Below are 22,554 nucleotides of genomic sequence, written 5' to 3'. Positions count from 1 at the left end.
TGACTTATCCAGTCAAAAATCGGTCCTTTCGAGAAAATGATTCTTCTCAAGATTTGATGTCTCGTTATATGATTATAATACTTACGAAAGTACCATCGAAATGCGCAACGGGCTATTATTTTTTAAACACCTTCCCAAAAAATGTACACACATCTATCAATCAAATCAGTGACGAAACCGAACAATTATTTTTTTCAAAATTAAACAATCATTTTACACATTACAAAAAAAAAAATGTTTAAATACATTTTTTAGACCGAGTCATTATCTCCGAAGCAATCCATTTGTTGTAATTTTATCCGGATCCTTAAATAATACATCAATGCAATATTATGCACCACATAAATTATTATAATACTATTTACGCTGCTTAACAAGATTTCGATTGTGACTCGTTTGGTTTTCCAGTTGTGACTCCACGTTTTGTAAAGTGACACTTGTTTTATTTATAATTTTTATTTTTGTTTGTTGAATAACGAAACCCCACGATATTCAAGTATTGTTACCCCGTGTGAGACTTTTTTAATAGAACTGTCAAAATTAAATTAAATTATAAGCCGCCACCCCGACTCATCGCCACTGTGTCGGGTTTTATGAATAACGTATGTCACAATAGTCTACTGTTACTTGTGTATAAATATTTTTTCATTATTATACTCTGTTTCTTCTTAAGTGCCTAACAAATAATATACATTGTGTAATGTATAGTGCTATTTGTATGTTCATTTTTATGTATATTCAGACTTGTCATTATCCAATATGATCATAGTTTTATAATCAGTTAATAAATATTTTAAATGATATAATATAATTAAAAATGTATAATATAATATTATTTATCATTGCATTATGAACGCCAAAATAAAAACAAGCTTTTAGACTAGGTATATGTTAAAACCTACAAAATTATACTTTAAAACGTTTCCCGTTTATTATTTAAATACAATATATTGGCTGAATACACTTACATATGTACAATTATATTCTACACGACGTAAGCTATTCAGATAGAATATAATAAAATAACATTGAAGGTATAACATTGATTCAAAAACTAGTATTTATAATCAATGGTATAACAGACAAGTGACTTGAGTAGTAATAGTTAGTCAATTTGATTTGTAGACGGTTTAGCTATTCTTTGAAGTAAATATGTATTATAAGTAAATTATAATAATTTATTTAATCGGGGAAACGCATGTATGTAAGCTGAATAGGATATGAATTGTGATGATAGCAGTATGTTTAATAATAATAACAGTAAATTAAATATATTGATAATTAATTTATATTATATAGGTGACACGAAATATACTCAATGGTCAACGTATAGTAACCACAACAATATAGTGTGAGGTACATGTAGCAAAGCCGAAACTCGATGAAAAGCATTTAGTCGAAATTTTAATATGGTCGAATATAATTTTTAAAATGTTATGTCTGTGGCATATTTTTAAGACAAGCCGACTCGACGTTCTGTATTATTTTGTAGATATTTTGGCTTAAATCTTAATATATTGTTGTCAACATTTATTTTATCATTGTTCATAACTGAATTCTGTAATTATAACTAGTGATTTAATAATATCCTTTACCTAGTCATTTTGTATTTTCAACAGTTTCTATGTTCCTCGGAAGATATTTGATCGAGAACTATGTACCCGGTTAAATATTCGCTAAATTGCATAATTTCACTGATCAACGTTTAAAAACAAAAAAGTAATACTATAGGCTGGTTTTAATTATAATAGTAATTCTTTTTCCACATCGTTAAGTCAACAAGTATTTAAAAAAACTTAAGCGTATTCTCAAATCAAAGAATTGCTTATTATTAAATGTATATACTTCAGGTAACCACTGTTAAATTCACATATTGCAACACAATATTAAAAATTAAGTAATTAGCTACATAGCATAATACTAAAACATGTTGAGGGGCTATTTAAACGTTTAAGAAAACAAGGTTTACACTAGGACAACTACCGTCTATGTATGTGAATGTATATGCCTACTAGACAAGTACGTTCGGGAAAAAGTACCTAGTTGTAATTTTTTCTTCTTCGGGTATATCGCCAGGTAATGGATAAATCTTTTTACGCGTACCTTCAATACACAAAACAGTTGGTGGTAACAAAAAAAAATGTCATCGCGTAGAGCTCCGCAACAGGACAATACGGGGTTCAGAGAAAACAAATTATAATAATAATAATAAACGCCAAACTGGCGTACGTTGTATAGAAATCTAAGAAGTAAAAAGAGTTAAAGCCGGTACTGAGGGAGGAAATAAAAATGTACAAAAGGGGTGGCGCGTCGAGTGTTAGTACGGTCACCATGGCAACGGTCGTACATTATACTGTGACGGCGGTGCAGGCGGGAGCGTTGATCAGGGAGGGACGACCTCGACGGGGACTATGAGGCGGTGGTGGCGGCGACGGCGATGATGACGGTACCGACGGTGAAGCTGCCGCAGACGTGGAGACTGCCTGTGGTCGTGTGGGGGAGGGCAGGGAGGGGGGACGAGCCCGAGATCGTTCGCTAAGTGCAAAGCAATTTGAGTTGCCGTTACGGATTATGAGCGTAATGGGTTTAGGCAAATAAACTAACCGGAAACTCATTTCGTTGGCCCGGGCTAAAGCGCCGGAATTAACCGCCCCACCCGCCGCCGCCGCCGCCCGACCGCCGACTATCAATTTATCCCTCTATATACAAAAGCGAATCCTATTACGTTGTTACCGCTTTATATTGTACGCGTGTGTTTGTGTGGGTGAGCCGCTCACGTCCCGCCATCAGCCTTGTGCTCTTGGCTTGCCGCACCGTCATGCGGGGCAAGGGCCGCGGCCGGGTGCCGTATTATTTCGTGTTGCTCGCAATATTGAACAGTTTAGAAAGTTATGCCCGCGTCGTCGCCACTTTATAATGATAAAATAATACCCGAGGCGTGGCCCCGGATAATCACCGAAAGACGGATTCACCCGTTAATCGCCAACCGACGGCGTCGGCGGAAAACGCAAACATTTTGTAATATCTCATTTTACGAGCCTCCACCTACCTCCACTCCGTGCAACTGCTCCTCCACCTTCTTTCGCTTTTCACAGCAAACACATCACCGCCGCGGCGCCATTGTGGATAGATCTGCAGCGTGTACTGGTGATGTTATATATTTCTATAGGGACAAATACATAGTATATATTGTTATTTCGCTTGATTTTACTAAAATGTTTATTGTAAAACTAAAGTATCGTGATGTGCTATTCACGTGAACTCCCACGGAGAAAACGTACTAATTATGTTTTACGAACAACCGGCATCAATATAAGTTAATCAGTATGTGTTTATAAAAACGAAAAAAACATTATTGCCGATATGAATAAATTACTATATCCGTTTTTACTTAAGATTATTTACTGTAATTCCAATTTTGTATTTATTTCATTATCTGGAAACATATTTCTTACACCACACAAATTATACCATATTTTCTTAAGTAAATAATAGTCAAACATAATAATAATAATAAATAATAAAAATAGCCATAACAGCATAATGGTTAACATAAAAGTTTTAGTATACATTGTAATACTGTTGAACATGTGCTATGCATTTTATTAATATATCAACAATTTGCTTTTATGGGAACCTATGTACATTTGATGTTTAGTGTTGATATTATAAAGTTAATTTTAAGTATATGAAAAGTTATGTTAAGTACTCATCATCTAAAACCACTGGAATTATTTAAGACATTTATCTAGAGTAAACTTGGATTTGACAAGGGCTAGGAAACAGGGGACGCAACAGCCATTATGTACATTATTGATTGTCTAGATCATTTTTTTTTAATCAATAGTATCCATTATTATCACAGTCCTCATTTTACTCAAGTTTCCTCAAAAATACGGAACTTATACAAATTTTGATTTTATTTCTGATGCGGTTATTAAGTATAAAATATATGTACTATATAAAAAATATCTTTTCAAGTTTGTTATATTATAATAGCCGAGAACTTATTTTGAAACGGCGAAAACAATTAATAAACTCTTGAGTTGTGGCGCTTAAGTCTATAATTGGCGAATCGAGCGTGAAACGACTGTGAAAGAAACGACACGCGCTATTCGACCAACGACGGATATATAATATGATTTTTATTTAGCAAAAAAAACTGCATAATAATAAAACGACAATGGAAACAATTATCGGCGTTGCAGACTTGGTCGAGTGGAAAACTCGAGTACAAAACGACTGGGACTCGCCGCGCGTCCTTTTTCTCGGTAACGATCATGATTATTTCATATGCGGCTGGACACCTTATATAGATTATACTATATTGTATAATATATATTATTATTATAGTTTTATATAATATACGTCTTACAATCCGTTGGTGGACGCTTTGGAGAATAAAAGAGGTGAAATGACACCAGCCAACAGGCATAACAAAAAGAAAATTCTGGTTTCACAGTCCCAATGGCGTATTGATAAACTGGCAATGGACCGTGGACGGCTTTGGTTCGCAGCATCGACGGCAGTTTATAATATAATAATTTAACGGGTGTACACACAAAATAACAATAATAACGTATAATGCAATATAAAAGAAGAGAAGCGCGTTATATTGCTTTTACCACTTCATTAAATATCGCGCGTTTATTATACTATTGGATAACGACGACGGTCACGGGTCGAAGAGCCATTGTACGGTTACAATATTTTACATTATATTATGTACTCGTGCATTGATCATATAATAATGTGTATGCGCCCAAAAGACATATTTTCCCTGTCGGCCTGTTTTTGTACAATATACGGGCGAACCGGCCTAGGGGAATTTTCGCATCGCATCACAAGGGTTGAATGTACCGGAAAATTATTGTGAAATCGAATCGTCAATGGGCGGCGCTCGGTTTTATTGAACTTAATTGTGTTAGCGCAATAAGGGGCGGGACCGCGCCCAAGAGCCGTGTATGATATCAGTGTCACGGGTACTGTGTATTACAATAATGATAATAATATGTTCCCTGTGTCGCTGCGCATAATATGTAGCATACGAATTGTGTTCTGCTTTACAAGCGATTTATGGACCGCAAAATTTCAACAAGCAAACGATGTCAACAACTGAGCAGTTCAAAAGACTCTTCGTTAAAAATCATTTAAACTCGCATTGCAGTCCACAGAAGTCTCGGCTTGTGTCATTTCACAGTAACGCATCAAGCGCACCATTTTATGATACACAAGTGACAACCAGTGGGCAATGCTGTATTTAGGTTTTTTTTTATGGATGTCCTTACTAATACTTAAAATCTGAATTTGTAGATATTCCGTCTGGCGTTCCGTAGACGTTACGGTCTTAACACTTTGCTCTGTTCGTTAACGGCATCGAAAAAGTTATTCGTTTTTGTCAGCTGCTAGTTTTTTGAAGATGACATTAAGTTGTTTTTAGAAATAAACTCAATTGGTCTATTTTTTCCTACTATACATTTATTGTGTCCAATTTATTGACCATAATATTATTTGGTCAAACTATGTACTTTTTTCCGTATAGTAAGCCACTATCTCTATTTTACATATTTTGTTGAGGGCGTAAGCCTTTCGATGGGAGACGGGAGACCTTAGTTTAACCTTTGAAAGTCGACCTTCCGGAATCACATTAATATGATAACTTGCAAAGCCTTAAAAACTTAAGAATTTGTGAAGCGTAAATTCATGAAATTCAAGTTAACCGCTTCTCTTAAAGTCCGCACTTCGCTCTATTCTGGAGTATAGTCTTATGATCTGGCACCTTCAAACATCTAGTAGTAGTCTTCGGTCTGAAAGTGGAGAGCATGAGCTTTTGAAATTTGTTGCTCATGTGTTGCTTATTGATGCCCACCTCACGACTATACTTCGGTGCTCCAATGGTTTAGCCCAAGTACGTTAGCGGTTAGTTGATTGTAGAGTTACGGCCAATCTGAATTTTAACTGTAAGTTAATATTAGGCCAAGTTTATGCACCTGGTTTCGTTAGTAAAATTCATTTTCATATTTTACTAGTCACGACTTTCAACCTACTATGCAATCTTTTTGTGTTCCTTTCTATGCAGTTGACTACCTGAGAAATTATTCCCTCACCAGGATGATGCGAGTGCCAAATGGCTAATGAAGATCTAACTCATTCTTGTTAGCGATATTGTTATTATCATATTACCTTTGTGTCTGCGAAATGCCTTGTGTTTCATATGTAAAACGTGACATACAGGGTGATAAATTTAACGTAAAATATCAGCTTGTCCAGATTGCCTCTAGGCTCTAATTTTAGGGAAACGGCTTACTGCATTGATTTAACGGACCATCCGTCAAAATTCAGAATTCTCAATTTCATTAATACTATAATATATTAATATAATATCAATACATAATCGAATTGCATAAGCGCAAATTGATATTTTATTAAATTGGTTTCATTAGTAGAAAATATAAAAACCCCATCTAAAACTAATTATTACCTATTTAACATCGGACTTGGATTTTTCTTTATATAAAAATATTTTTAGGATTATGCATCTGTAAGTTACAGCAGCATTAAAACTAAGTAAATTCTTGATAGTGTTGTAATGTGAATACAACCAAACATTTAGTTTGTTTCATCATCACTAATCATCGCTATTATTAAATAAATTTGGCAAATATCATCGACATAACGCCAGAAGTCTAAGATACAGATAGGTACATAATATACAGACCTACTGTTTCTCCGATTCTAAAGTTATACCAAGTAGACTATTAAATCCAATGGTGTTTTAATGCGATAAAAAGAATTGACTATTGTATGTATAATACGAGGCATGTGCATTTGACAATAAAACGATTAAGGATTTAACCACTGGGGGTCTGATGATACACGCATTTTGCTAACAATGGCAACATATTATACGCACCACCCCAGGGAAAATCACAAAACGGTATACGAAGTCACTGTCGTTTATATATTAAACCAACTGTGTAGAAAAACAATCGTAGTGAGAAGAGTAACATTGACTTATGGAACACGAATATTTTCTGAGCAATTTGTCATCTGCTTTTGTTACTGCTGTATTGAGATGATAATATTCTGTAACATTATCGGTAGTAAATACAAAACTACTCAACATTTTACTCGTATTTTATGGTAATTAATGTTAATAGCCTGCTGACAGATGTTAAGTTCTGAAAAAAATATATGGTAACTTTTGAAAGTTGAATTTTAACCTACATTTATAAAATTGTCTTATTTAAATAATAATAAAATAATGAAAATAGTGCCGGTCTATAATTAATTTTGAATAAATATTTGTTGAGTTATTAAAGTTATCAAAAGTAATATTATACATTTTTTAAAACAAATTTTTAACAATGTTACTAGTGAAGATTAATATAATAATATTGTGTCTTCTTCGTCTTATTCCATAAAAATGGTATTGGTTCATACACACCTAGATGTCTTTCGATAAAAAATTGTCCTAAGTTAATTTGTATCATTATAAATGTATAATCTTATTAATGATGTCTATCTGTATAATTCATCTATGTTTTGTTATTGTTTTTTAAGCTATAAACTGCTGCAATATACTGCTAGATCGATTGTCTTAAATTAGATAAAACAGTATCTTAGCGCCATCTATCGGTTTTACTTACAACAAGCAACCACACAGGCGTAACTGCGTAACGTGTCTACTCACTTAGTTGGCTAAACTACTTTATCGATCTTTAGATCTTAATACTGATAATTTGTTGAATATACATTTTTTATACAATCAAAGGATACAAACACATGACTGGAACAAGTTTTTACTAAAAACTTAATTTTATAAAAAAAAAAATTACTCGTGTCGTTTCTGCAATCATCATCGGTTCAATGATTTTTTAAAAAATACCCATAACTAAAAAGTAACATAGATAGAAACTTCTGACTTTAACAAAAACTTCCAAATAAAACAACAAGTTGATTATGCTGCATTTATGTCAGTTTTTAAATGCGATATAATAAACAGTAGACTATAATAAAATATTATTATCAATATATTGAATTTTACTTATTCATTTTGATACAAGATATATAAAAGTTTTGTAAAGATAAAAATTTGTATTAGATAAAGTATATTTCCATTATATATATATTTTTTTCCTTTGCTTTTTTTAAATACTATGTTCATTCGTATTGTGACTTCGATAGCATTGAATTAAACTTAAAAAAAACCATCTAATTAATAAAATATTTACGCTTAATAATAATGTTTTATGAAGATAAATTATGGAACAAATACTAGTAGAAGTACTTAAAGTTTTTTATGAAAAAAAAAAATGTTCAAAATAGTAAATACTATTATTTTATGATCGGTAAATAATATCCATAAAATAAATAATAAAATACTAACCCATACAATTTAGATACTTATTCGAGTTCAATAGTGGGTCAACATGAGCAATAATATGATACAAATAATAATAATAATTATGCGACAGTTAGATTTTGGCAAAGTGAAAAAGCACGTTTGACACGATCTTTCATTTAATGGCAGCCTAAGTAAAACCCAAACATCGCATTTTTAATGACGGAATAACAACGATAAAGATGCGTGTATATGAAATGTATACTTTTAAATATGTCGCTACTTAATTTTTTATTTTACTCACATGATTTATGACTTCTTATTATGTGTTTACGTTACTCGCGGTCGTTAAAAAAAAATACTCAATTTATTCTTTAGCCTCGTGTGTCTATTTTTAAATATTAAAACATTATTCGTTCTAACCACTTTGAAAAAAAAATATGTTTCCATATTACAAGAAAGAAATCCGCCTACACTAACAAGGATATTCGAACTAAGTGATGCTGTCATCGACCAAAGAAAACAGCAGCCTAAACACCGGTGGAGATTCACGTCCATTATTCGGATGGGTGGTCTCAATGTACTGTAAATCTGTCAAAATCATATTAAAACAACCGCTACTACGCATCCACATACAATCATCAAAACCAAAATTAAGTAACTTATAGTGACTAATGATGAGTAAATGACATTTCGAACAATTTTGTTTTTACAAAGTGAAGTAGATCTATACAAAACGGAACATCTGTTTATGCTTGTACAAAAAACTAAACAAAATATATACATTGTATCGTGACTCTTATAATATTGATGGCTTAAATTATCTAAGCCAAATAGCCTTAGACCGATCAAACATTTAAAAAATATGTTTTTGGCACAAAATGAATTTATTGTAGTTTGATAAAAAATAGAAAGGTTATTGTACTGTAAAAACCAATATGTGAAATAATCCATATTTAAACCGATAGAAAGCGTAGAACAATACTTCATGTTGTCAAATATTTGTAAAAGAAAAACTTATAAATGCTTTCTTGTAAAATTGTGAAGTTGTACTTTTAAATATGTTTAGTCATTTATGACTGATTATTAACAGTTTTGAACAAAACAAATCTACAAAAAACCGACGAATAAAGTTCATAAGCGTCATATCTATACGATTTTTGTCATCTTAAGAGAGCGTTGTAGAACATAGAAACTAATTTTTAAATAAGTAACTACTAGTTAAAAAAAACTTCATCACAGTGAAATATATCAAGCGAAATGGACTACATTTTTTGTGGGCCTCAGAACTATTATAATTGAAGACTGTACCTCAGGACATAAATCCGGCACTATTGGTATCGGTACCATTTACTACTGTATATAATTGCAAGTAAATAGTAACTTCCAATCGGAAGTAATGTTTAACAAATTTTGCGTGCATGTATGGGGGCCATGTTCACAACGCACCAATTCACCATATCAGAGGTGGTCTACAATTTGTAATAATATATATTACATAATAATTGTAACCGGTATCATAACAGTTACTGATTACATAATATAGTGTACAGCAAACAATTAAATAGGTTATTTACCCATTTAAGTAATCTTTTCAAAACCTCAAACATTAAACCTACAAAACAAAGGAATATTATGATAAAGAATGAATACAAAAAAGAACTAGACGATTGTAAAGAAAGATCTGCTTTAATGAACGACTTCATAGAAGAGGAAGTTCGTCTCGTCTTAAAAAATGTAAAAAATGGGAAAGCGGCAGGTGTCGACGGAATACTACCAAAATTTATAAAAAATCTAGGTCCTAGAAGTAGACTTTGGCTTGCACGCTTTTGTCAACGTCGGGGCCAATAAAGGGACTCTCCCTAAAGCATGGCGCTAAGCGAAAGTTGTGGCCATCCTGAAGACAAATAAACCGAGAAAATGTATAGGCCAATTTCGTTGCTATCAGTAGTATACAAGCTTTTTGAGAGATTACTACTAAGGCGAATGTCTCCACTATTAGAACGTACAATACCCAGGGAGCAAGCTGGTTTTAGAAGTGGGAGAAACTGCATTATAACCTAGAAAAGAGGCCGATAAACTCAAATATTTTTACAGACCTGAAATCGGACTATCCTAAGTTGGGCTAATTTTGTCAGGCTTTTAGGTCTAAAACGTCAAAAATCAGACCGCTTTCAATCCCCTTAATTTTTAAATCTTTCTATAGCGTGACATTCTGGGTTCTTCTCCGATATTTTCCAACAAACTACTAAAAAATTTGTTGTAAAAGTTTATCTAATGTCTGCAAAGGTTGTGTTGCTAACTTTATGAAGGTTATTAACAATACATAATAACTTTTCCCAATCGTGAAGTAACTATATAAGCAGTCCATTTCTTATCAATAGCCGCAAAATGTGATAACAAGGCTTGGTTCTTTATCAATCATATGGTGAATGGACTATTCGAATTTCGACTACCTATATAGAGGCCGCTGGCCGCTGGCGAAAGCGAATAGCGATCGATTATTCGAAACTTATCAGAGATAAAATAAACCGAACAAATAAATCTTGGGTAGTTAATGCCTAATACATATTTTTGGTGATCAGTATTACAGTTCCTATTAGTAACTACATTAGTTGTAATTATTTTAAAGACGGAAGTTGTAATTGTATAAAATTATGTATTAAGTTTTTATCTCAATAAATGATAATGAAAATGTTATTTATTCAAAAATCAATACCAGTATACTAGGTAATAATATTTCTCTTGCTGTTGTTACATTGCTCATATATTTACGATTTTTGTATGATCGCTTAGAACGAGATAGATTGGAAGAAGTCGAAGAGTGTTTATAAAACTAGAAAATAACGAAAAATTCATAATGGCTGTAGCACCAAGACCAGAGTATTTACAGGTAATAATTACATTATAATATTTTTGTGTCCAAGATATTTTTTTGTTTGTGACACTTAGTGCTTTATAGTTTTTCCATTTAAAAATAAATCCTGTTATGATTATTGAAATTTTTTACTCATTTCATATTATGTACATTTGTTTAAACCAGTAACAATTTTCAAATTCTATGGATGCACAGTCATTAGAGTTAGGTAATGAAAAAGTGGGTTTTTTTTAGCTCACTTGTCATAATTAACTCCCGCCTCATGAAAATCCCTTATTTTGACTTTCATCATATTCTTCTCAGATTTAAAATCTCTTTATCTGGCATAACTGTTACAGATGTATCATACTCGCCATATCTTCTTCTCCTCGGTTTTATTATTTAAACTTTCTTGAACACTATAAAATAATTTTAAATGTTGATAGTCCATACCTAGTTCTTTAATTTATGTGAATATTTAAACATATTTTAGACTAATTAAATATGGTGACTAATGCTTTTATATAAATATATTCTCTTAAAACTAAAATATGCTCTTATTTTTTGGGGTTCTTGGTATTATCTTCGTGACATTATCTTATTTCCGTAGTTGTAATCCCATAACAATATTTTTTTACATAAAAGGTTAATAACATGAATGCACTTATTTTTATTTCAGACTTTACTCGAGACATTCAAATGTTTTATATGTATGGAAAAAATACAAGATGCTCATTTATGTCCACACTGTTCTAAGTTATGTTGTTATTCTTGTATACGTCGTTGGCTTACAGAACAGCGGTCACAATGCCCTCATTGTAGAGCCACGTTACATTTACATGAAATTGTTAACTGCAGATGGGTGGAAGACTTATCTGATCAACTTGACTGCTTAAACAACACTGGTGATACAAGAAATGTTCGACAATGCTTAGAACAGAGGTTATTACATATAAGATTTCTTACAATTTTAAATAAATTTATTTTCTTTTGATGCTAAATTGCAAATGTTTTTATTTATAATATAACTTTTTACATAAAACTTATTATTTTAGCTGTGAAACACACAATGAACCATTAACTGTTTTCTGTGCTACTTGCAATCTATCTATTTGTCATCGATGTGCACTATTTGATAATTCGTCTCATATTAGTCATTCATTTCGGCCAATCGAGGAAATTTATAATGAAACCCTGACAAAACTCGAAGATGAGTGTGATAATCTGAAAGGCAAAGAAGAACTGATTAAAAAGGATATTAAAGAAATTGTGAGTTCAAATTGTTTTATTATTATCATCAATCAAAATTGATTTTTATAATTAATAAAAAGATTAATCAAAAAATTCTGATAGTGTTTATATTAACTGAATTTTTATGCCATATGAGGTACGGTCCACAAAAACTCTTAAAGTTGTGAGCTAAATTATATATTATGATATGACATTTAATTGAAAACAGCACATTTTGTGATTAAGTATGTATTTAGTTTGTATACAAAACATTAATACAAGCACCTTAGGTTGTTAAATTGAAAAAATAAATTTTCAAAAAATGAAGTTAGTATACTTAATTTGAAAATCATTTTATTTCATTCATTTTTTTTATGTTTTAATTTTTCTGTGTTTTAATGTCTTTAACACTACTCCATTACACTAAAATTATCTTTTTTTTAGGCTATATTAATTAAGTAATATTGTTTATACCAATGCTTACATTTTTTAGGATAAAAATATTAAAGATGTACAGCAAGCCAAAGATCAAAAAGTGCGTGAAATTCGCACGGCAATTGAATGTATGATGATGGATTTAGAAAAAGATCTTGATACCAAACTTACAACTTTATTAAGCCAAAAAAGTCATCTAGTCCACGAAGCTGAACAAATTGAAGAGTTTTTACATGACTGTGATTTGGAAGTCTCTCAAATGACAATGTCTCAGCTAATTAGTAATGCTCCTAGGTTTATGAGAACTGTTACTATTATGCAGCAAAAGCAAGCTCCATTATTAATTCCTGTGTATCCCGAGTTCCATAGGTAATTTTTTTTTAATAAATTATAATAGTATAATAATTTATAGAACAGAAATAAAATAATTGAGACATTTTATGTATGTTTGTTCCTTTTAGTGCCGTGACCCCTAAATTTGAAGGAGGTACTTTGACTATAAAATCATTTTCTGAAAAAATAACTCAATCTGAACCTATCTATTCATTGCCTATTGGATGTAACGGTGTCAGTTGGAGACTCAAAGTATATCCTAATGGGAACGGTATTGTAAGAGATAGATATTTATCTGTATTTTTGGAATTAACTTCAGGTCCACCTGGTGTTTCTAGGTAAGTTAATTAACTCAATTTCCCCATAAAACATAAAATTACATGAATAATAAAATTCATAAAATAAACTATATTGAACTTACAAAAAATTACAAAAGATTTGTACTGTACAGGTTAAAAAAAAAAACATACATACAGTTTTGTTTTATTTGTTTAACTTTTTTTATTAACTTATTTTAGCTGCACTATATTATGAAATTATTTCTTTGAGTTTTAATGAATCAATATTTTGTTTTAGGTATGAATATCGTATTGAAATGATAAATCAATTGAATATAAATGATCCCTCCAAAAATGTACTTAGAGAGTTTACTTCAAATTTTGAGATTGGTGAATGTTGGGGATACAACAGATTTTTTAGACTAGATTTATTGGAAAATGAAGGATTCCTACAGCGAAACTCTTTAATTTTAAAGTAAGCCTTTAACGATTAACCTTCCGCACTATTGTAAATAATACAACAGTTTAAATAATTAACAAAATAATAACTTAATTAAGGTTTGTTAAATAACAGGATAATTAATAAAGTTTGTTAGTTAACTAAGGTTTATAACATAAGATGAACCATCAGCTGATTCAGTAAATGTACCATTAATGTAAATGTTTTAATATTTTATAGATGAACGATAATCAATACATTAGAACTGTTGTAAATTTTACTATGTGCAACTACTTTTTTTTATAGCAAATAGCTGAAAAGTTTAACATGTTTTTCTTACTAATACTTAAATTGTATAATATTTCACTTAGGTTTAGTGTAAGGCCACCAACATATTATCAAAAATGCATTGAACAACAATGGTATTTATCAAAATTGGAACTTGAAAACTCTTTATTAGTACAAAAATGTGATGAACTGAAACAGGTTATTTTTTTACATTGCACAATAGTTCAATTATTATTACTAAACTTTAAAAACAATTTTTTTAAAGTATTTATACATACGTCATAGTGATTCCTCAATATAACTGGGTTGTCTAATTTTTCAGGGTTATAAATTAATGTGTATTTTTTTTTTTACGACGAAGACAATACACGAACCTAATAAACTGTTATTTTTATTTATAATTTATGTAAATTATATATAAAAATATATAATTTATAATAAATTATATAGTATACAATTCTAGAAAAATTAAAGATATTACGTTTTATTCCTTTGCATTGAAAATGTTAATCAATGCTTTTGTCAACTTTTTTTTTCAGAAAGTACCAGCTAAAGTGAAACCTGTAATTAAAGAGGTTTCAAGTCCTAAAAAGAAACTTAAAATTAAAATTCAATCATTACTTGATGAGTTTGAAAGTGTTGAAGCGACTGGGTAATTATTTGTGTACTTTTATATAATATAATTTAAAGGTGACAACATAAGCAGTATATTTTAATAATACAGAAGTATCGATAAAAATCCAAATGAAGATCATGGAAGTCAAGGAGGGTCTTGTGATATTGAAATTGCCTCTAACTCAGTATTACCTCCCTTTTCGTTACAAAATTTGTATGACAGTGAACTTCCCATTCGTTTCCAAGGTGAAACAGCGCAATCAATGTTTGAAAGACTCAGTAGACTTTTTCAAGAAAATGAAATTGTATGTTCTTTATTTCTACCTATATAACTTATAATATTAATAATATAATGAACTTTTATTTAGATTCCAGATAGACCAATTAATGTCGGTAGTATCAATAATTCATTGTTGAATAATGCAGAACAGCCTAGTCAACCTGGTTAGTAAACTCGTTAAAAGTAAAGTATTTTAGATATATATATTAATAATTTTGGATATGAGTATTAATATAGTTATTTTAATGAGTGTTCAAATGATAATAAATTTTATTTTTAAGGTAATACACTTTTGAAAGCAGTGGCGGCTCGTGGCTATGTGCGGCCGCAACCCTAACAGAAATAACGAAATAGTATAAATAATATATTTGATTTGATATTTTATGTTAAGGAATACTTTCTTATTATTTTTCGTAGTATCTATAAATATAATGTCATATTATTGACGGCGGCGGCCGTATAAGCTATGTTATGACTAGCGCGATAATTTTCGTCTCACAATTTGGACGAAAGCCTATAAATACTTTTTAGGCTTTAGACCCAAGTTTTTACGGGAACATTTTCAGAAGTCTATTGTTTTTAGAGGTACTTCTAAAACCATACAAAATTAATTACTGAATTTTATTTTAAATATTATAAAAAATCATATTTTAATTGAAATAAATAATTTGGAGTGTGTATCCATAATTGTAGACAATATCTAGACCGATATCTTTAACAAATTTCAATTAGCATTAATATTAGGTTATGAAATTAATGGTAAGGTTACAAATAAAAGTTTTTATTTCATACTTATATGTATTTTCCTGAAATAAATAGATTACTTATCATTTTGGGTTATGGTTTTCTAATTTTTTACCACAATCCTGTGTCAAATCACCACGAGCCGCCACTGATTGAGAGAAATAAACAACTATATATTATTAAATATAGAGGTTAACCTTCCGATAGACAACCCAATTGAACTATAAGAGAAAGCATGCACAACTCATTTGTAATTATTACATATAAGGTTTTTCCTTTAATCGCCTTTGGGTTAAAAAAAAAAAATAATAACAATTGAAAAAAAATGCTTTTTACTAATGATAAATCATTTTTGTAAATTCTATTAAAATCAGACATATTAAGAAAATTAAATTTTTTTTAAATAAGTTTATATATTATTTGTGATTTTAGATTTTAATTTGGATAATCGTTTGCGCGTTTATGGGGTTAACCATTTTAACTCACCGAAAAGATTAAGTGAGTTACAAATAAAATATAATATTAGTATGTTAATTAGTTAATACATTAAATTATCTTTGATAAATGGTGGTATATTAGTTATTTGACTGCTATAATATGTTTAGGAGTAGCTGAAAATGCACAAATGGTTAATAAAATTCAGTCTGAAATAACGGAAGCTAGGTAAATATTTATATATTTATTATTTTTATTATTAATAAACATTGTATGTGCTATTTAAATTTATATTTTAATTGACATTTGCAGTTATAGTGATATTAGTGTAATATAATGTATACATGTTATTTAATTTTATTAGATTTCGCTTAACAAAATTGGAAAATGCTATGCTTAACAGTCAAACAAGTAATATACAATATTATTATTAAAATTAAAATTAGTACAATAACATTTTCGTAATTTGTAAAACTACAATAATTAAATAGTTGCAGAATCTTTTTCTGAACCGACATCTTCTATTCCGAACAATTTGACATTAGCAACAAATTCAGTGGAATTACTACAATCAAATTTGGAACATGATTTGATGCATGAATTACATGGTGCTACTAATTCCGTATGTGTAAATATAATATATCTCTCTTTATAATTATTAATCCATAGATAGGCTTGCATTCAACGCTAGTATCCTGGGGAAGGATATTTATGGTGTGAAGACTTATGACTGAGTTTCATACCATGCACAGCTAGTACTTGGTTACAAAGCGCCATATATATATATATATGTGTGTGTGTAATATATATTATGAACTTTTTGTATAACTTTATTATGTATTTTTTTAATATAATCTAGTAGTAAATTGTGCTTTCTTGACGGAATGAGGGGGAGAAAGTATGTTACCGGTAGAGATGGGCGTATTTGTATTCATGAATACGAATATTATTCACAGGACCCTCATCTGTGAAGACAAGTAAGAAAATATTCGTATTCAAAGTAAAAAAATAAAAATACACTATTATTTGCAGCCAAAAAAAGTGATTACAAATGTATTTGTATTATTTGGCTGTGAATACAAATGTATTCCTACTTTTAGGCTGTGAAAGCGAATATAATCGTATTTGTATGTGCTCATACCTGCTAGTATAAATATATTTGGAAATGTGAATACAAATGAAGGGCTGCGGGGAAAAAAGATTAATGTCAATTTTTTTTAAAAATGAGATTTTGGTATCAAATTGTTTGTATTGACGTATTGTATCTTTTATGTGCTCGAACCAGGGGAAAAAACAGATTCGTCGAGAGTAACGACCGCCGGAAGTTTAGGCATACAGGCAAAATGTATTACGTTTTGAAATTAAAAACATGATTTTCTCAGAATAAACAAAAATTGACATTGATCTTTTTTCCCCGCAGCCCTTCAAATGTATTTGTATTTGAATTCGCAGATGAGGGTCCTGTGAATAATATTCGTGCCCATCTCTGGTTACAGGTAACTAACTCACGATCCATTCTGAATATTGAATCTTCAATAAACCTCTATCTTGAAGGAGACAGTCTTTTTCTTGTCAAGTCCGAATATAAAATGCCAATTATCAATAGTCCTAATAATATAAAAATATTAAAAAAACCTTGGTAAATACTTAAATAATAAAATACATAAATAAATTAGGTAACAAATTTGGTAAATCTAAAAAAACAAAATCACATATGGTAACGTCCGAACATAGGGTGTCTTTCGTCCTTTGTCAGTTTGATTTCTCGATGTCTTTGGTTACACGTCTTATAATTTCGGGTAATATTCAATGATCTTACGACTTACTTGGAAACTTAATTATGTTAATTACAGAATACATTATCCATGGAAAATGGTGAAACTGAAGAACAAGGTACATCAGAAGACAGGTATTTTAATTTATGCCTTTTTCTTTAATTTTTTTTTTTTTTTTGCAACAGTAAGTTAATTTTATAACAAACAAATTCTTTTATTTTAGTTTTTTGAAAAACTTGACAAAAGGATTAGATGAAATGCTTTGTTTAGAAGATGTCTATAAAGGTAATCACCAAGCATACACTACTTTTATTATATTAGACTATTTGAAGTGATTAAAATCAATCAAGTATAAGTTATTTTTAAACAAATTTGAACAGGAGAGTAAAATTTAAATTGTATTTTGCAAGTGTTCTTGCGAGTGATGTTCATTTCTCTTTCAAAAATTGTAAAACAAATACAGATATAAATAGAATTCATTGACAAATATTGTATAATCAAAAACTTGTTTTTGAAAAAAAAAATGTCACCTGTACCCACTTTTTAGTTCTCATCACTTCATTTACTATCGAGCTATGTAAACTTAGCTAATGAATAACTCATTAGTTGATTTAAGTGAAATTATCATTATGATATAGTTCTAAGTATACTAAAGATTTTCATTACGTACTTTTAAAACTTAAGGAGAAACATTTTGTTTGATTTGAAGAATGTTAATGTTATGATATCAATTCAAAATTAATTTTTTCATTATTATTTATAGATAATTGGGATATTGCAGAAAGTTCATCGAGCGAGAGTGAATCGAGCCCGAGCGACGAACCAGTGTGCCCTGGTCATTTGAGTCAAAATTAATAATTTATTCAATATAACTATTTTTAATTTTAATATTTATTATCTATAAATGATACAACAGTCCCATACCATTATAGTCACAAATTATTTATTATCGATAAATTGCTTTAAATATTTAAATTCATTTATAAATTAAATTAATTAAAAATAACATTATAATATAAAAAAAAGTCCATATTGTAGTATAAGATTTAAAGATCTCAAATATTCAGAAACATAAAAATGTACAAAGTAAAATAGTTAATTTTGTTGTGGAACTATGTATTAAAACACAATTTAATGATTCATTTGTAATAAATATATAAATACAACATGTAAGTTCTAAAGCTAATTAAGAAAATCTTGATAAAAAGTGCAGACTAAATATTGGTTCTACCATCTCAAGCAGTGTCTAAATATCTCATAGAATCCAATTTAGTATAGTATTCCAATATGGAGTAGATAAAGAAAATGTGAGGTGTTTTATAATAATATGTACAATTTTAAAACACATAAATGAACTTGTCTTTATATAAACTGTTCCTATTTATTATTTACTTAGCTATTTTTACATGTAAAGCATTAGAAGGGACCGGTGCAATAACCAGCTAACTCAATTTTTAGTAATTATTCACGACGATCATAAGGAAATTCTTAATTTCATTTACTACTATTGGCAGAGGAAAAATGCGTTTTGTAAATAATGGTCCGATTTTACTGCTTTTTCACCAAAATGTAGATAATTTATCTATAATATAATTAGCATAAATTTAATGTTAAACTGTGTTCATATTTTTTTTTAATAGAATTTATAAGATTTGGTGTAATAGATAATGTACTAATATTTTGTATATTTCTAAATTATGGTTGACAATCACTGAAACAATTGTAATGTTAAAATAGCCTTCATTATAATAAATTATTTAAAACTTGATTTTTAAGTTGGTACTATTTATAGTTTACGTATTAAGGTACTCTATCAGCTGTTTATAAAACTGCTGTACATTAATAGTGATGGGCATAATCAAATGATTAGTATTTGAGAGAATCTCTCGAAAAATTACTCGAAACTAAAATCGTCTATTATTAAAATAATAGACTATTTTTACTGATTTTGAGTATGTTCGATTACATTAATTCCATTTATAAGTTATAACCAAATTGCCGACCTCATGTAGTTGGGAGTGTAAGGCGAAGATAAAGAAGTTATAACCAAATCAAATAGGTATAAGTAAAGAAATATGCACCTACTTATAGTAAGAAATAATTTAATATATTTTTTTTATTTGTCGGTATAATACCTATTATTAATTGAATCGTAATTTAGAAGTAATAATACTTAATTATTAGTGGGTGTCTTAAATAAAATGACAAAGATGTTTTATTTTTTTTAATCGTTCAATAATTATTATTATCTTCAATTTAATTATGTACCGTAATCCATGTTAACTGACATTTTTTCGAAAATGCATAAACAAAAGTGTCAAAGAATATTATAGAGCATTCATAGAATATTATAGACCGATTTTTTTCCACTTATAAGTTATTTCATTTATTGAATATAAAAAAGTTCTATAGATTTTGTGTAATATTTAGTTACAAAAGTAGCATTCCTGAACAACTTCAAAAATATCAGTTAATACCTTTATCCACTGACCCCTTCAATTACGAAATTAGTAATAATGTTTATCAATTGACAGACACGACAACCGACGATTCGAAACACTTCGAGTTCGCTGTTCGAGAGAAAATTCTATTATTTTACATACAATTGAAATTATCCAATTATTTTTATCATAATCGAAATATCTCGATTGTTTTCATAATCGAGATATCTCGATTATGCCCATCACTATACATTAGCGTTGCAATACAATGTATTATGCAGTAGTCAGTAATGTATTAAGTGATTAATGCAGGGATAGTTGGTAACTAAGAAAAATATACCGACAGCCGGTAATATTTATATTTTTATAGTTCAGAAATTGTTTTATAATTTTTGTTGACTGAGTATACTAGTAATATATAATAATGAATTACACATTTGACGAGAAACTTCTTTATATTGAGTGTTTAGAGAACAATAGAAAATACAACTTCGCTAATCCTTTATTAGGTATGCAGAAGTTATTTTATGTAGGTAGATTAGGTAAAACGGAATGGCACAGATTTATATTATACGTTCAAATATCATAATGTATTGTATTTTGTAATTTAGAAAATATTATTATGTCTTGCCTATCCTGTGTACAACGATGGAAATGAAGGGAACAGGGAAAAAACGGTAGTTGTCACATTATGAAAATGTTTTCAAATAGTTTTTTTCAATTTATGCCAATAATTTTTTTTTTATGTCAATAGATTGTTTAAATAAATACTTTTATTATTAGAGTAGCATTTAATGTGATTTTTTTTGTTTTAATGTAAGAGGTAGAGGAATTCACGAACTTTGTTTTTGCTATACTCTAAAACTTTCATAATGTGACAACTACCGTTTTTCCTCTCTGCCCTTCCAATAATTTTTATCACTATCTACCTTTTTCTAGGCCTTCAAAATAGAAAAACACCGGGAGTTTTCCCGGTGCGCCCCATGATAAATTAGCGATTTCAACCAAATGTTGAAATCGTGATAGACAAAAAGGGTAATTGTTGTGAAAATAAAATATACGCCGGGTTTAAGTATCACGGTTGATCTTTATTATTTACACAAAAGGTTGAAGACAAGGTATATTCATAAAAATGTCCGTGTATCCATCTACAATGAAAGTGTCCGGTTGGGCGGCGAGCGCGGCCTGTCGGACGAGTAGAGAAAGCGGGTGCGGGTGTAATTAGTACTCGGTCACCACCGAGTCGCGATGCTACCGCTTCAACGTCATAGCAAGTGGCATGCACAAAGTGCATGGACAGGTGTTCCTTGGCCTAGAGCGGTCTCAAGAAGAAGTGACCTGTCAGAAACTTGCGTCAGTTGCGACCGAGGAAGTCTTCTCTCTCGGCTCGTAGGCGATTCCAGAGGGCCGGCAGGAGCAGATCCATCGCCGATGCTTGCCTTCATCTCGAGCCTGAAACTGTCTGACGCCAAACGGTACTGCTGTAAAAGCTAAAAATCTCCGCAGAAGATGATTAAACACAATTAGTTAACGTCATAGCAAATGCCATGCACTAAGTGCATGGGACAGGTGTTCCTTGGCCTATAGCGGTCTCAAGAAGAAGTGACCTGTCAGAAACTTGCGTCAGTTGCGACCGAGGAAGTCTTCTCTCTCGTCTCGTAGGCGATTCCAGAGGGCCGGCAGGAGCAGATCCATCGCCGATGCTTGCCTTCATCTCGAGCCTGAAACTGTCTGACGCCAAACGGTACTGCTGTAAAAGCTAAAAATCTCCGCAGAAGATGATTAAACACAATTAGTTAACGTCATAGCAAATGCCATGCACTAAGTGCATGGGACAGGTGTTCCTTGGCCTATAGCGGTCTCAAGAAGAAGTGACCTGTCAGAAACTTACGTCAGTTGCGACCGAGGAAGTCTTCTCTCTCGTCTCGTAGGCGATTCCAGAGGGCCGGCAGGAGCAGATCCATCGCCGATGCTTGCCTTCATCTCGAGCCTGAAACTGTCTGACGCCAAACGGTACTGCTGTAAAAGCTAAAAATCTCCGCAGAAGATAATTAAACACA

At 30.6% G+C, this 22,554-nt stretch overlaps 1 protein-coding gene across 2 annotated transcripts; it reads left to right on the top strand.

The window, feature by feature from the left end:
* The first annotated feature begins 10,860 nt into the window (after positions 1-10,860).
* LOC126838150 (E3 ubiquitin-protein ligase TRIM37-like) lies at positions 10,861-19,821 on the top strand. 2 transcript variants are annotated; one of them, XM_050572314.1, is made up of 18 exons: positions 10,861-11,074; positions 11,141-11,237; positions 11,881-12,143; positions 12,257-12,470; positions 12,925-13,235; positions 13,328-13,537; positions 13,776-13,952; positions 14,288-14,402; positions 14,744-14,856; positions 14,929-15,124; positions 15,188-15,263; positions 16,276-16,341; positions 16,449-16,506; positions 16,643-16,689; positions 16,776-16,900; positions 18,132-18,187; positions 18,277-18,338; positions 18,817-19,821. In XM_050572314.1, exons 2-18 carry the CDS (start codon positions 11,205-11,207, stop codon positions 18,906-18,908), a joined length of 2,214 nt encoding a protein of 737 aa, XP_050428271.1. In that variant the 5' UTR covers positions 10,861-11,074; positions 11,141-11,204; the 3' UTR covers positions 18,909-19,821. The 2 variants fall into 2 exon arrangements, with proteins under 2 accessions (XP_050428271.1, XP_050428270.1); XM_050572313.1 differs by having other exon boundaries at positions 16,770-16,900.
* Positions 19,822-22,554: the final 2,733 nt, after the last annotated feature.

The sequence above is a fragment of the Adelges cooleyi genome, unplaced genomic scaffold (assembly GCF_023614345.1).
Source record: "Adelges cooleyi isolate 19-005CV unplaced genomic scaffold, UGA_ACOO_1.1 ACOO_flye_CR_arks_rails_tigmint_CR_PRNA_30, whole genome shotgun sequence".
NCBI lineage: Eukaryota > Metazoa > Arthropoda > Insecta > Hemiptera > Adelgidae > Adelges > Adelges cooleyi.
This window is presented reverse-complemented; position numbering and strand designations above follow the sequence as displayed.

Coding starts and splice junctions, on each gene's coding strand:
- LOC126838150 (XM_050572313.1), top strand. CDS start 11,205: ATGGCTGTAGCACCAAGACCAGAGTATTTACAG. Junction 14,857..14,928: donor GAAAGTGTTGAAGCGACTGG/GTAATTATTTGT, acceptor TTAATAATACAG/AAGTATCGATAAAAATCCAA. Junction 16,901..18,131: donor TACATGGTGCTACTAATTCC/GTATGTGTAAAT, acceptor TGTTAATTACAG/AATACATTATCCATGGAAAA.